Genomic DNA, 16783 nt, shown 5'->3' on the forward strand with positions numbered 1-16783 from the left:
CTGGTAGAAAAATGAAAGCACATTCTTTCCTAACCACAGTTTTATTTTGGTTTTTAATAAAAGGGATACTTTTTAGCAGGTATTTCAGATCTTAGGTATCTATCAGTCCTTAAATATTTATTGAGCATCTATTCTGTGAAAGGTACCAAAAAAAAGCAAAAGTGAATGGCAGGCCTCCTGCCTTCCAACAGATTAAAACAGGAATTAGGACATGTATACAAATTATAATCAAACAAGTAAAACTCAAATATAAGACAAGATTCTATGTGGTTCAGCATATAATTGTATCCTAGGAAATAGTCCAGCAAGTAAACAATCTTAAAAGGTTTAATCTTTAGGTATTTACTGTAGTCCTTTGAAAAGCATCAAGGGGAAGCCAATTTGTAATGCCCAGCAACCTTTAAAATCAGTTTTCTATATTGCTTTCATGCTCAATATCTTATACATACTATAGCTACCCAGAAAAGTCTCTAAACACTGCTCATTATCAACTAAAAAATTCACTCTGGAATGTATCTTCTGCAAGTTTTCCCACTTTTTTTCCTTTTTCATCTTCTATCACTTGTTTTTTCCTTTTCATTTATTTTTTGTTTCAAATTTTTATTTAAATTCTAGTTAGTTCACATATAGTGTAATATTGGTTTCAGTAGAACTTAGTGATTCATCACTTACATATAACACCCAGTGTTCATCACAATTACCCTCCTTAATACCCATCATCCATTTGGCCCATTCTCTACCCATCTCCACTCCAGCAACCCTCAGTTTGTTTTCTGTGGTTAAAAGTCTCTTGGGGCGCCTGGGTGGCTCAGTCAGTTAAGCTCAGTTCGTTAAGCTTGATTTCAGCCCAGATCATGATCTCATAGTTCATGAGTTAGAGCCCTGTATCAGGCTCTGTGCTGACAGTGCAGATCCTGCTTGGAATCTCTCTCTCTCTCTCTCTCTCTCTCTCTCTCTGTCCCTCCTCTCTCCCTCTCCCTCTCTGCTCCCCCCTTGTACTTCTCTCTCTCTTTCCCAAAATAAACAAATAAACTTAAAAAAGAGTCTTTTATGGGTTGCCTCCCTCCCTTTTTTTCCCCATTCCCCTATGTTCATCTGTTTTGTTTCTTAAATTCCACATATGAGTGATATTATATGGTATTTGTCTTTCTCTGACTGATTTATTTTGTTCAGCATAATACACTATAGCTCCATCCATGATGTTGCAAATGGCAAGATTTCATTCTTTTTGGTGGCTGAATAATATTCTAATACATATTTATACCACGTCTTTGTTATCCCTTCATCAGTCAATGGACATTGGGCTCTTTCCATAGTTTGGCTATTGTTGGGAATGCTGTTATAAATATCGGGGTGCATGTGCCCCTTTGAATCAGTATTTTTGTATCCTTTGGTTAAATACCTAGTAGTGTAATTGCTGGGCCATAGAGTAGTTCTATTTTTAACTTTTTTAAATGTTTATTTATTTTTGAGAGAGAGAGAGAGAGAGAGAGAGAGAGAGGGCATGGGGAGGGGAGAGGCAGAGAGAGAGATGAAGACACAGGATCCAAAGCAAGCTCCAGGCTCTGAGCTGTCAGCACAGAGCTCGACATGTGGCTTGAACTCATGAACCATGAGAGCATGACTTGAGCCTAAGTTGGACGCTTAACTGACTGTACTACCCAGGCACCCCTATTTTTAACTTTTTGAGGAACCTCCACACTGTTTTCCAGAGTGGCTGCACTAGTTTGCAGTCCCATTAGCAGTGTAAGAGGGTTCCCCTTTCTCCACATCCTTGCCAACATCTGTTGTTTCCTGTGTTGTTAATTTAGTCATTCTGACAGTTGTGAGGTGGTATTTCATTGTGGTTTTGATTTGTATTTCTCTGATGATCAGTGATATTAAGCATCTTTTCATGTGTCCATTAGCCATCTGTATGTTTTCTTTGCCAAAATGTCTATTCATGTTTTCATCCATTCCTTAACCGGATTATTTGTTTTTTGGGTATTGAGTTTGATAGGTTCTTTATAGATTTTGAATATTAACCCTTTATCCAATACGTCATTTGCAAATATCTTCTCTCATTCTGTAGGTTGCCTTTTAGCTTTTTTGATTGTTTCCTTTGCTGCGCAGAAGCTTATGATCTCAAGGAAGTCCCAATAGTTCATTTTTGCTTTTTTTCTCCTTGCCTCTGGAGACATGTCTAGTTAGAAGTTGCTGTGGCCGAGGTCAAAGAGATGGCTCCCTGTGTTCTCCTCTAGGATCTTGATGGTTTCCTGTCTCACAGTTAGGTCTTTCACCCATTTTGAGTTTATTTTTGTGTATGGTGTAAGAAAGTGGTCCAATTTCATTCTGCATTTGCTGTCCAGTTTTCCCACATCATTTGTTGAAGAGACTGTCTTTTTTTCCATTAGATATTTTCTTGCTTTGTCAAAGATTAATTGATAATATAGTTGTGGATCCATTTCTGGGTTTTCTATTCTGTTCCATTGATCTATGTGTCTGTTTTTGTGCCAGTACCATATGGTCTTGATTATGACAGCATTGTAATATAGGTTGAAGTCCAGAATTGTGATGCCTCTGGCTTTGCTTTTCTTTTTCAAGATTATTTTGGCTATTGAGGGTCTTTTGTGGTTCCATACAAATTTTAGAATTGTTCTAGCTCTGTGAAAAATACTGGTGGTATTTTGATAGGGATTGCATTAAATGTGTGGATTGCTTTAGGTTGTATAGATTTTAACCATATTTATTCTTCCAATCCATGAGCATGGAATATTTTTCTATTTATTTATGTCTTTTTCAATTTCTTTCATATGTGTTTTATAGTTTTCAGAGTACAAGTCTTTTGCCTCTTTGGTTGGGTTTATTCCTAGGTATCTTATTATTTTTGGTATAATGGTCGATGGGATTGGTTCCTTGATTTCTCTTTCTGCTAATTCATTATTGGTGTATAGAAATGCCAAAGATTTTTGTATGTTGATTCTGTATCCTGACACTTTACTGAATTCGTGTATCAGTTTTAGTAATTTTTTGGTACAGTCTTTCAGGTTTTCTACATAGAGTATCATGTGATCTGTGAATAGTGAAAGTTTTCCTTCTTGCCGATTTGGGTGCCTTTTATTTCTTTTTGTTGTCTGCTTGCTGAGTCTAAGACTTAAAGTACTATGTTAAATACCAGTGGTGAATATGTTTTCACTCATATATGGATCCTGAGGAACTTAACAGAAGACCATTGGGGAGGTTAAGGGGAAAAAAAAAGTTACAGAGAGGGAGGGATGCAAACCATAAGAGACTCTTAAATACTGAGAACAAACTGAGGGTTGATGGGGGGTGTGGGAGAGGGGAAAGTGGGTGATGGGCATTGAGGAGGGCACCTCAATGCTATGAGCACTGGGTGTTGTATAGAAACCAATTTGACAATAAATTATATTTAATATAAAAAATTTAAAAAATACAAGTGGTGAGAGTGGACATCCCTGCCTTGTTCCTGACCATAGAGGAAAATGTCTGTTTTTGCCCATTGAGCATATTAGCTGTGGGTTTTTGTTTATGGCTTATATGATGTTGAGGTATATTCCCTGATATTATCCCTATTTTGTTGAGGGTTTTTATCAAGAACGGATGCTATACTTTGTCAAATGCTTTTTATGCATCCATTGAAAGGATCATATGGTTCTTATCCTTTCTTTTATGAATGTGGTCTATCACATTGATTGATTTGAGAGTTGAACCACTCTTGAGGCCCAGGGATAAATCCCACTTGATCATGGTGAATAATTCTTTTCATGTACTGTTGGATTCAATTTGCTAGTATCTTATTGAGAATTTTTGCATCCATGTTCATCAAGATATTGGCCTATAATTCTCCTTTTTACTGAGGTATTTGATTTGGGAATCAAGGAATTTTGGCTTCATAGAATGAATTTGGAAGTTTTCCTTCCATCTCTGTTTTGGAATAGTTTGAGAATAGGTATTAACGTTCTAATTTTCTTGAAATGTTTGGTAGAATTCCCCTGTGAAGCCATCGGGACCTGGACTTTTGTTTGTTGGGAGAACTTGTTTTTTCTTTGTATAAAGCTCTTGCTTCTCCGTCCAATGTTACTTAATTAAACTAGCACTCTTCCTTGAAATTTTTCAGCTTTTTCTTTCTAATACACCTGTTATGCACAGTTAAGTCTCAGGAACTTATATGGCAAACCAAAAATCTCCACAGAAGTTGCTGGATTTGGAAAGACCTATGCAGCCAAAAAGAATTTTATCTTTAGAGGAGAGGGAGCAGAGGAAAGCTGCCAATACTAACAATGTTTTTTATTCCATCACACATAAAAGAAAGTGAAAAGTGTGATATAAAAAAGATAGAGATATTGGTCAACTGGGTGGCTCAGTCAGTTAAGTCTCCAACTCTTGATTTCAACTCAGGTCATGATCTCACAGTTTATGGGATCAAGCCCCAAGTCAAGCTCCACATGGAGACTGCTTGGGATTCTGTCTTTCCCTCTCTGTCAATGTAAATAAACTTATTTTTTAAAAGAAAGATAGAGGTAAAATGATAGTTGAGATTAAGGAAAAATAGATTTTGACTTATAAAATCAGGGGTGTTTGAGATAGTTCTTGAGGATCTAAACAGGTGGCAATAGTGGAGGCCTTCCCAGGCAGATGGAACAGTATTCAAGGGCAAGGAGGCAGTAAAACATGGTCTGTGCACAGGGAAAAACAGGGAGGTCAATTTGGCTGGAATCTGGGTTTATCAAAGCCTTTTTACTGAATGCAAAACTAACAATAACTAATCCTTGCTCTATGGTGGTTTCAGATATATTTTTGGACTATGAGACTTTAAGAGACTAAGACACTGACCAATTCTTAGAAGTTAAAAGATACAACCAACAAGTGCCTTGACTTGCAGGCATATAACAATGCATGTATTTAGGAGATGATGTTTCCATGGAGAAAGCGTATGTTTAAAGGGGGGCAAATTTATGATTTTTTTGTGACTCCCCTTATTAACAAAAGGAGATGCTGCTGATCTCAACTCTGTCAATCAGAATGTGCACTCCAACTTGTTTTCTCAGGGATGGGGATGAATTCACGTGGAACCATCCCCACTCTTTAACCACTGTGAAAAGTGATCCACCTTGGCAAGATAGTGGTTAAAATTTGGTAGGTACAGCCTAGATCTATGGCTATGAAACAGAGAAAAGCTAAATAGGAGAGCAGTGTGGAATTCCGCATCACCTTGATCTCATTAACACAAGACCCAGGTTAACACTAATCTACACCTTCTTATTTCCAGACCAGAACATACTCTTTACCAGTAAGGCAATATATATTTAGTTGGGTGGAGAGATGCCACATGCGTCTTATTATTTTTCATCCCCATTATTCTGTCTTTTCCCTGTGTCTTCCTCCAACTCCACATAATGGAGAGTGGTTTGGCCACTCTCTCTCTCTCTGTACCCCTAGTTCCCTCTTGCCCTCCCCCCTTCTTTTTTAATCCCTAAACTACCCCCTCCCACAGTTTACACACATAGAGTATAGCAGGCTTTCCCTACATGCTTGTTGCTGACTCATTGGCTGTAATCTTCAGATCACTAGGGTTTGAAGGTTTTTAATTTGGTCACATGAACCCTTTTTCCCCCTGATATGTTAAATTTTGCCAATAGAAACAGAAATAGATAGCAGGAAGGCAGTTATTATGATATGACATTACAAAGAATGATGCCCAAAACACCAGCATTTAGAGCAGGGTGCAAAGTCACAGAAAGTTCTGATTTTTAAGGCATTTAAGGAAGTTTCCTATTAGGTAATATCTTTGTCCAAACACTCTGGCAAAATTTTAACCTTGATCCCACATGACAAAAAGCAAAGATGAAAAACTGTTGTTTCTAAATAAAATATGACTTCAGTTATTTTTATTTTCCATTATTTTAGAGAAAGGTGTAGACAAGTTTGACCTCCCAGAGTGTGGATAGGTCATTAGAAAGAAGGTCAAAGGTACCTTCCCTGGTCATTCCCTTTCACTATTTTGCTTGTTACTATCTCAGATGCAAGCTCAGAGAGCATCATTACCATTTTTACAGAGGAAAAATCACTGTTTTTCACCCAGACATTGGCACCTGCATAATTTTCATTCCCTTCCCTATTAGAGCTGGGTCTTTCTTCCAGCACCATCATTTTTAAAGCTGTCTTACTTCTTAGCTACCCATATCACTAAGCATGCCAGCCCAAAGGCTCAAAGGCCAAGTACAGTCACCTCTGTTGGGTTTGTTGAAGATATTTAGTGATAAAAATGGAATTAATTTTAATTTATTAAGTTCTTCTCGACTTAGGAAAAAAAAACTTTAAAATGGGTGTAATTCATGAAATCATGAAAATGCCAGTATCTTTCTTAAATCCTACCAATCATACACCCCAAATCCAAACAAACTGACTCTTTTCTTGAAAAAAATAAGTTATGAAAACAAGCTGTAACACCAGAGATTTGTGTCTGGTGCTCCTCCTAGAACTAGTCACCTTCCTTTCCAGCGGCCCTCCTAGGCTCTCTCATTGTCCTCCCCTTTGGTTTTCTTTCATTTGGGTCCTATCTTAATTGGATCCTCTGTGCAGCTTGGTGATCCTTTACGCTATCCCACTCTCCACCTCCCACCATGAGTTATTCCTTAAATATGCCAATGCCCAGAAGCCTCCACCCCCACCCAGACCTTCCATCCTCACTCTTGGGTGAAGGGACACACAAGGGGATGCTGTCTAAGGGACACACAAGGGGAACCTCTTCATTTCCCTTCTTTTTGCCACACATATCAGTGTCTGCTCTCCTCTTCTCCTATCCCAAAGGAATAGGTGGCCTTTCCAAACCACCTCATGCCAGCAAATTTACTTCCTTTTATTTTATTTGTGAACATTTAATAATTTTATTTTCACAACACAGAAGTATATAAAGTAGAAACCCTCTATCCCCTTGCCCCATTCTACTTCATTTTATTTCTGAAAAGAAAAAAAAAGTTTTTCCAGACATTTTATATGCTTTTTCAAACATCAGTGTATAACATAAAGCACACATAAACCTATAATATGCATATCATACTTATGCACACTTATGGAACCTTGGGGGTTTTGGTTCACACGCAAAAATTGGCCTTCATATTTTATTTATTTAATAGTACAATGGACATGCCTCTAAAACAGTATACAGGGTCTATCTCCTTCTTTTACATATTTCTTGTGTCTTCAAGGTTTCTTTAGCTGTTTCCTTCCCCATGGTTCAAGTTTCTCCCAAATTCAAAAGAACTCTGTATCTCTCAGCTGTGTATCCTATCTCACTCCTTCTCTTCACATCCAGGAGTCCTTGATGAGCTTCCCTCACTGACTGCACATCTTCCCTTCCCACCTAAATCCCTGGTTTGTTTTCTGCCCCTCCTCCACCCATATTTGCTTAAAAATAAAAAGTGAACACCAGACCAAGTGAATACTTTTTACCTCCTTAGGGCATTCCCTGCAGCCCTGGGCATTGCTGAGCATGCTCTTCTTGCAACTCTCTTCCCCCTATTCTGACTAGTCCTAAGGACCTTATTGCCTTAATGGTTCCCAACTAAGGGTGATTTTGCCCTCCAGTGGACATGTTACATTATTAGTTGTCACATTTTTAGTTGTCACAACAGAGGGGTGGGTGCTATTGTTACCAAGTGTGTAGAGGCTAGGGATTCTGCCAAACAACCTAAATGCACAGCACAATTCCCTGAAACATGTAAGTATCCAGCCCAAAGTATCAAGAGTACTGAGGTGGTGAAAGTCTGAAGACATTTCTAACAAGTATAGGCCCTTTAATAACTAGCTAGGGATCTGGCCCCAAATCTTGAAAATGATTATCTGTATCTGTTCCCAAACGAGACAACTCAAAGTCACACCCAGATGCTGCAGAGATGTCCCAGGCCCATGACAACCTCAGTTTCTAGGTCCCCAGTCCCCAGGTAACATCCAAGCTTCCTCCAGTTGTCTCGGTCTGGTTCAGGTATGACTCCTTAACATCTTTCCACCTGTGGGCTAAACCATACATTTAACCCTGCTCAATGCAGCTTATAATCATAAGAGGGGGAGACAGACAACCATCACCCTCCCCCTTTCTTGGTTGGGCTATGTTCTATTCCACACTCTGAATTCACTGAGGGCTTTGTAGCCAGATTTTTCTCCCACTGTTAACCTGGTGATGAGCTGGGGAAGAGAATCCCTCAGGACGGCAGCATACTTTGGTCAGTGGTCTAAACCAATAAACCCTCTGGGCACTATCAGCTGCTGACTCACCTCCTTGGTAGTGGCATGTGACTATACCCAGTTCTGCCCACTGGGTACTGGGGAGGATTCTTCTGTCATGGGGCTGAACAGCCATAGGTAGCAGTCCTTGCTTGCAGTTCATGCTGGCACCCTCTGTATGCAGCCCTGGGGCACTTGGGTGCTCAGTCAGTTGAGTCTGACTCTCGGTTTCAGCTCAGGTCATGTTCTCTCGGTTCGTGGGTTCGAGCCCCACATTGGGCACTTTACTGGCAGTGCGGACCCTGTTTGGGATTTTCCTCTCTCCGCCCCCACCTCTACCCTTCCCCCACTCGCACTATAAACTTAAAAAAAAGTATTCACGCAGTCCTGAGATTCCCTTGGAGCAGGAAATCTCTGTTGTGTCATAAGCAAGTAGTTAACCCTAGGCCTGTTTTGATTGTTTCTTGTGATATAACTTGTTCAGAACATGAACAAGATTCCTGTCCAGTTTATTCTTGGAGACTCATGGGATTCAGGAATCCCCACTACCTGTCACTCCCTGATGCACCTCCCCAGTAAGTTCCAACATTTTCTTTGATGCCCTGTGGTTTGCACCTGCTCTTCTGGTATCATTTTCTGACTTGGAAATAATCTGGTTGTCCAGAGAAGGAACCCATTCAAGTTAAATTAAAGAAAAGGGGATCTCTGTAGAGTGGATTTTCATGCAACACAATTGCAGGAAGTGGAAAAGTGGTCAGGCCACCACTGTCTCCATCTCTGGGTTTGCAGGATCAACTCCTTTGCTTCTCTGTGCTTGTCTGCTCCTTGGGAACTCATGCTGGCATCCTCTAAAAGACACTCGGCCTCTATAAAGCACACAGTTCTGCTCCCCCACAGCCAGGGTCAGGCCTCAGCTGTGGCCTCAGTGTCCGTGACTCTGACCTTGGCCCCAACTCCAAATAACCCACTGCTTCCTTGCCCAACACCATCCTGACTATGGGACTATGGAATCTGCCTCTCTATTCAGGTTCTCTAGTGTAAGAACCTGTGTGGTTAAGGATGGGTCAGATGTCCACTCCTCCAATCATATACAGCCTAGGTGGGAAGAGGGGTGGGTTGTCACAAACATGGCTGCTCAGGTCCACCGGGTACTAGGGTGGGGAATGGAGACACGTACTAACAGAAGCTACAGTGATACTGGGGTGTGGAATGCTAATGCTCTGGAACACAAAGGGGGTCATCAAAATAAGTCTATGTTTTATCCCCCCAACCACCTAATCTACACCCTCCCCAGCCACCACTCCATACCCACCCCACTTTTCCACCTTTCTCATAACCCCCTTGCCCCATCCACCCACCCTCCTTTTCTCCCCATTCTTCCCAAACCCTCCCGCATCTCTCCCCCTCCCTTTGAAAATTGATTTCCCATTGGGATATGTTTCTGTTCTATTTCACATTTCTGAATTCACTGGGGGTTTTGCAGCCAGATTCCCCTTCCACAGCGGAAACAAATTTCCCTCCGTGAAAAATTCACAGCTTTACACCAAGGGCAGTCCCAATCCCCGGGTCTGCGAAATATGGGAGGTCTTCTCTGCTGAAGGAGATCGTTGTCTCTTTGGGATTCTTGAGGGCGTGTTCCCTGGGACCCCACATCAGACCACAAGTTAACATCAGAGGGCCTCCAGTGGGGAGATATCTGAGATGGAGCTCCTGGGGTGAACGTTATTGCTGGTGGGGTTGGTGTGGGCGCAGGTGGGAAGGGGGAAAAGGGGCAGGCGTAGGAGTATGTGAATGAGGCAGGGAGCTGGACAGGCAGGGGTGAGGGTGTGGCTGTGGTCCCGGGCTTCATCGTCCCAGAGAAATAAAGCATGGCTGTATCCACTGACCTGACATCTTCCTCCCTCTGCCCACCAGAGGTATAATTTTTCTGCTCAGTTCCAAGAACATGCACAAGGCCTCCACCAAGGTTCTTTGTGGCCTCTGTCTCTTCTTCACCTTTCTGTCTTCTTCCTCTTCCTGTGGCACCAGCAGCAGTAGCATAAGTAGTGGCAGCCCCCTCCTCTTCCTCCTCACCTGCTCCTTCTGTCCCAGCGTCACTGGCAGTGGCCAAGCCTGGCTCCTCTGCAACCTGCACCCGCTCCCGCGAAGACTCCAGCTCCTGCAGAGAAGTAGGCAGGGATGAGACCCATTCTGGGGGTGGTGAGGGGGTGGGGCAAGGAGATAGGGCCAGGAGAGGGGGCAGGGACCAAGTTGAGACAATCTTACAGCCCGCAGGAGCTTCCACCTCAGGAGGTCCCTTTCCTTCCGTATCTCCGCCAAGTTTGCCTGTGTCTGCTGCAGACGGAAGGCTGCCTCCCTGCGCTCTATCTCCTGCTGTGCTGTGAGCTCCTTTAGGTCTGAGGCCAAGGTCTCTGCAGCGGACTTCTGCAGTTTGGCGAAGTCCTGCAGCCAGTGCACCCTGTGCCCATGTAACTGGCCCTGCCTGCGGGCAAAGCGCACACCTAGGGCCAGGCTGCTCCAGGCACAGGCGTCTTTGGCCTCACTGGACACTGCGCTGTCCTCCAGGATGGCCTTGAGCTTGTTCTCCACTTCCTCCCAGGACTGAGATATATTTTCGAGGTAGAACTCGGGGCCTTTCGTGTGCCCGGCCATCTTCTCATTGATGAAAGCCACCACGTTGCCGTGCTGGAACCCACCACTGGAGTCTTCGGGTTTCAAGGCCATGATGGCTGAGGGCTTTAGGGGCTTGTCTGGCCCTGCGGGGATGAATCAACCAGTTGCACCCTCCTCTCCGCTTTAATCCTTTCTCCGCTTTAGCCCTCCCCTCCCCCCTCTGTAGCTTCTCTTTTGATTGCTCCGCCCAACCCTCCTGAGACCCTCATAAAGACCACTGACTGGCTTGCCTTGCCATAGTACACTTCTCACCAGGTCTTACCTCCCTAGCTAGGATTAGAGGAGGTACAGACCTCCCATGCCTGCCTACAGAACCTAAAGAGAAAGCGAGAAAGCGCACCTCTTTCCCTCCAGGGGCTCCAAGGAAAGGAAGTCTCTAAGCAAACCCTAGAGGCTTTTACCATGGGACTGTTCCAACTTCCAGAGATAGTAGGGGTGGGAGGGAATGCACAAGGAAGGCCCTCCATCTGCCCCAGGACATAAGGGAACCCTCTACAATGTTGCAAGTCCTTGAAGTGGGGAGGAAACAGGAGTGATCAGAAAAGACAGAACTGAGAATTTGAAACACTTGTGATCAAGTAAGAAAATTTCACCCCCCACTCCCCACCCCCACTAAAATGGTTTGTCCCACATCAGGACCTCTCCCCTCTTAGAAGTGGAATATTCTAGAACAAGAAAAAAAGCCTCCTCGCCAGGAAGATGTTGTATCTCCTAATCTAGAATCTCCTGAATTGGAATATGATGGTCAGAAAATTGTTTATGTAAAGGGCCAAGTAATAATTATTTGAGGCATTGTAGGCAAAGGACCTCTGTCCCAAATACTTACAGCATAAAAGCAGTCATAAGAAATACTTGAAGAAATAAGCATGGCCATATTCCAATAAAACTTATGCATAAAAATAGGTAGCCGGCAGGATTTGGCCTGTAGTTTGCCAACTCCTGGTCTAAACTCATATTTCCTGCATATCGCAAATATATCCAAAATCCAAATGTTCACCCTTTCCCCTGAGAGATGATTCTCCTATATTCCTGTGTTCATATTCTCCTATATTCTTGTGTTCACTATAGAAACCTCAAAATCATCAATACCACTTGCCTTTAATAACATAGGAAATTGGTCCCAAGTCTTGTTGCTACTATCTCAGAATCTTCTTTTAACATCCATTCCCATTTAGAGAATGCCCACATAGTCTCATGAATAAATTCTCTAATCTCTTTCTAATTCCCAATCTTTCCTATGACCATGCTACTTTCAAGCTTCAAAATATTTGATGGCTTCCTGTGACCAACTCTTTGGGGTAATATTATATTCTTACCCTAGTATGCCTTTCTAAATTAACTCTCCTTATTCTCTTTTCTGCCATTATTTATGCAGTGAAGGAAGTGGACATGCAGAGATACACTCATTTTGGGTTTTCATTTATTTTTCCATTTGAAAAATTAGAAATTCATTATTTATTATATGAGAATTACATTTTGTTCTATGACCTACATTGAAATAGATAACATTTCTTCTCTAAGTGTCTTGTGTCAGATAGTGAGAAAAAAATAATGTATCAGGCATTAATATATTACTTAAGAAGGTAGTTAAATCCCAGAGGTATAAATCCTACTGTTTTAGCTTTCTTTTTAAACTGTTACCTTTCTCTTCATTTCAATTTGGGTATTTTATTTGTTAGTCTTGGGACTAATAAATGGGAAGGGTTCATGTTTTGGCTTGTTCTAGAGTGACTTCTGTAGAAAGATCATTTGGGAGATAATATAGAAATTGAAATGGCAAGGAGAGAGGGGTGATACTGGAGTCAGGGAGACCCATTAGGGGGATGCCACAGTAATTCAATATGTAAACTAAGGTAGTAGAAGTTAGAATGGAGACAAAAGTGTAGAGAGCTATTTGGTTGATAGAATTTATAGGAATGTCAGGGACAGGGATGAGAAAATGAGTAGGGTAATTCCCAGGTTTCTGCTACAGGGAACTAAGTAGATAGTGATGCTGTAGACTTAGATGGAGAATAAAAGAGAAGCTGTTTGGAAGGGGGATCACCTGTGGACATATTGATAATGAGATACCCGTGGGACATCCTAATAGAGATACCCCACAAGCAGTTAGATATATGAGTCTAGTACTAGGAGAGACATCAGGGCTGGAGATATAGTATTGAAAAATGGAAATTGGATTCAAAGTAGTGGTTGAAATAACCCAGGGAGAAGATATACAGCAAGAAGAACAGAGTGCAGGGAATAGCTCTTTTCTTACCACTCTCCATTCTCACTCACGGTTTTATAACTGACTTGCTTACTCTGCCTACTCTGATTTTGGACTCAGAACATTTTTTTACCCTTTTTTATTCCTTCCATAACTCTTTTAACATGGACTTCAGCTTGTGATCACTTGTATCTGTATGCTATCATTCTTCCACTTCTGCTTATAAATGCTTTTAAAAGATTAAGGTGAATCATTTACTTGTTTTGATTTAAATTCCGGTTAGTTAATATACAGTGTAATATTAGTTTCAGGTGTACAATATAGTGATTCAACACTTACATAAAACACTCAGTGTTCATCACAAGTGCACTCCTTAATCTCCACCATCTATTTCACCCATCCTCCCACTCTCCTCCCCTCTGGTGAACAGCAGTTTGTTCCCTTTTGTTAAGAGTCTGTTTTTTGGTTTGCCCCTCTCATTTTTACCCCTATGATCATTTGTTCTGTTTCTTAAATTCTGCACATGGGTGAAATTACATGGCTTTCTCTGACTGACTTATTTTGCTTAGCAAAATACTTTATAGCCCCATCCTTATCATTGCAAATGGCAAGATTTCACCATATATGTATATTATCTATATATATACAGCATTATCTATAATAGTAAAATATGAAACAGCCCAAATGTCCATGTACTGATGAATAGATAAAGAAGCTGTGGTATGTGTATGTATATGGACATTTCGGCTGTTTCATATTTTGCTATTATAGATAATGTTGCTATAAACTTCAGGGCACATGTATGCCTTTGAATTAGTATTTTTGTATTCTTTGGGTAAATACCTAGTAGTTAATTTGCTGGATTATGGAGTAGATATATTTTTGACTTTTTGAGAAATCTCCATACTGTTTTCCAGAATGGCTGCACCAGTTTGCATTCCCACCAACAGTGCATGAGGGTTCCTTTTTTTCCACATCCTCAGCAACACTTGTTATTTCTTGTGTTTCTGATTTTAGCCATTCTGAGAAATGTGAGGTGGTATCTCAGTGTACTTTTGATTTCTATTTCTCTGATGGTGAGTGATGTTGAGCATCTTTTCATGTGTCTGTTGGCCAACTGTATGTATTCTTTGAAAAATATCTATTCATGTCTACTGCTCATTTTTAATTGGATTATTCAATTTTGGGGTGTTGGGTTTGATAAATTCTTAATAGATTTTGGATACTAACCTCTTATCAGATATGTTACTTGCAAATATCTTCTCCCATTCCAAAGTTGTTTAGTTTTATTGATAATTTCCTTCACTATGCAGAAGCTTTTTATTTTGATGTAGTCCCAATGGTTAATTTTTGCTCTTGTTTCCCATGCCTCAGGAGACATATCTAGAAAGAAGTCGTTATGACTGATATCAGATAGGTCACTGCTTCTGTTATCTTCTAGGATTTTTATGGTTTCAGGTCTCACACTTAGGTCTTTAATCCATTTTGAATTTGTTTTTTGTGTATGGTGTAATGAAGTGGTCCAGTTTCGTTCTTCTTTTTTAATGCTTATTTATTTTGAGAGAGGGGGAGAGTATGAGCAAGGGAGGGACAGAGAGAGAGGGAGATAGAGAATCTCAAGCAAGCTCCATGCTGTCAGCACAGAGCCCAATGTGGGGCTTGATCTCACCAACTATGAGATAATGACCTGAGCCCAAATCCACAGTTTGATGTTTAACTGACTGAGTCACCCAGGCAACCCCACTTTCATTCTTTTGCATGTTGCTGTCCAGTTTTCCCAAGACCATTTGTGGAAGAGATTGTCTTTTTCCTATTAGATCATCTTTCCTGCTTTGTTGATGATTAATTGACCACATATTTCTGGGTTCATTTCTATGTTTTCTATTCTGTTCTATTGATCTGTGTGTCTGTTTTTATGACAGCACTATACTGTTTTGATCAGTACAGTTTTGTAATACAACTTGAAGTCTGGGATTGTGATGCCTCCAGCTTTGCTTTTTTTTTTTTTTTTTCAAAGTTGCTTTGGCTATTCAGGGTCTTTTATGGTTCCATACAAATTTTAGGATTGTTTGTTCTATCTCTGTAAAAATGCTCTTGGTATTTTGATAGAGATTGCATTAAATGTGTAGATTGCTTTGGGTAGTATAGACAGTTTAACAATATTTGTTCTGTCAATCCATATGCATGGAAAATCTTTCCATTTCTTTGTGTCCTCTTCAATTTCTTTCATAAGTGTTTTATAGTTTTCAGAATACAGATCTCTTACCTCTTTGGTTAGGTTTATTCCTGGGTATATTATTATTTTTGGTGCAATTGTAAATGGGATAGGTTCCTTAATTTGTCTTTCTTCTGATTCATTATTGGTGTATAGCAGTGCAACAGATTTCTGGATGTTGATTATGTATCTTTTGACTTTAGTGAATTCCTATATCAGTTCTAGCAATTTTGTGGTTTTCTACATAGAATATCATGTGTTCTGTGGATGGTGAAAGTTTTACTTCTTCCTTGTCAATTTGGATGCCTTTTATTTCTTTTTGTTGTCTAATTGCTGAGACTAGGACTTCAAGTATAATGTTAAATAACAGTGGTAAGAGTCGACATTCCCTTGACCTTAAGGGAAAAACTGTCAGTTTTTCTCCATTGAGGATGATATTAGCTGTGGGGTTTTTTTTTTGTGTATAATCTTTGTTATGTTAAGGCATGCTCCCTCTATCCCTACTTTATTGAGGATTTTTATCATGAATGTATATTGTACTTTGTCAAATGCTTTTTCTGCATCTATTGAAGAGATCATATGGTTCTTATCCTTTTTGTTTTTTTATTAATGTGGTATATCAGATTGATTTCATTTGTGGTATATCCCTTGCAGCCTGGGAATAAATCCCACTTGATCATAGTGAATGATTCTTTTAATATACTACGGGATTCAGTTTGCTGGCATTTTATTGAGAATTTTCACATCAGTGTTCATCAGAGACATTATAGTTCACTTTTTTAGTGGGGTCTTTATCTGGTTTTGGCATCAGGGCAATGCTTGGCTCATAGAACGATTTGTATGTTTTTCTTCCTTTTCTATTTTTAGAATAGTTTGAGAAGTATTGGTATTAACTCTTCATAAAATTTTTGGTAGAGTTCACCTATGAAGCCATCTGGCCCTGGACTTTCATTTGTCGGGAGATTTTTTTTTAATGACTGATTCATTTTCTTTCCTGTTTATCAGTCTGTTCAAGTTTTCTGTTTCTTCCTGTTTCAGTTTTGGTAGTTTATGTTTATACAAATTTCTCCATTTTTTTCCAGGTTGTTCAATATTTTGGCATATGGTTTTTCATATGATTCTCTTATAATTGTTTGTATTTCTGTGGTGTTGGTTGTTATTTATCCTCTGTCATTTGTGATTTTATTTATTTGGGTCCTTTCTCTTTTCTTTTTTATAAGTCTGGGTAGAGGTTTATCAATCAATTTTATTGATATTTTCAAAGAAACACCTCCTGGCTTCACTGATCTATTGTATTTTTCAATATCTATATCATTTATTTCTACCGTACTATAATTATAATCTTTTATCATAATTATATGTTTTTATTATATATAATTTTATTAGACTTATTACATATTATAATCTTTATTATTTCTTTCTTCTGCTGGATTTAGGCTTTGTTTATTCTTTTTCTGGCTCTTTTA

The 16783-nt window shown here is 40.1% G+C and overlaps 2 protein-coding genes across 2 annotated transcripts in view; one reads left to right on the forward strand and one right to left on the reverse strand.

Annotated features, from left to right (window-relative positions):
* IL1RAPL2 (interleukin 1 receptor accessory protein like 2) overlaps positions 1-16783 on the forward strand; it is a 1221298-nt gene that overhangs the window by 650489 nt on the left and 554026 nt on the right. The window lies entirely within an intron of this gene.
* TEX13A (testis expressed 13A) lies at positions 9637-10973 on the reverse strand. The gene is made up of 2 exons (XM_045472870.1): positions 10489-10973; positions 9637-10381 (listed from the first exon to the last, which is right to left on the reverse strand). The coding sequence occupies exons 1-2, from the start codon at positions 10945-10947 to the stop codon at positions 9689-9691; spliced, it is 1152 nt and encodes a 383-aa protein (XP_045328826.1). The 5' UTR covers positions 10948-10973; the 3' UTR covers positions 9637-9688.

Source organism: Leopardus geoffroyi, chromosome X (assembly GCF_018350155.1).
Source record: "Leopardus geoffroyi isolate Oge1 chromosome X, O.geoffroyi_Oge1_pat1.0, whole genome shotgun sequence".
In the NCBI taxonomy this organism is placed as follows: Eukaryota; Metazoa; Chordata; class Mammalia; order Carnivora; family Felidae; genus Leopardus; species Leopardus geoffroyi.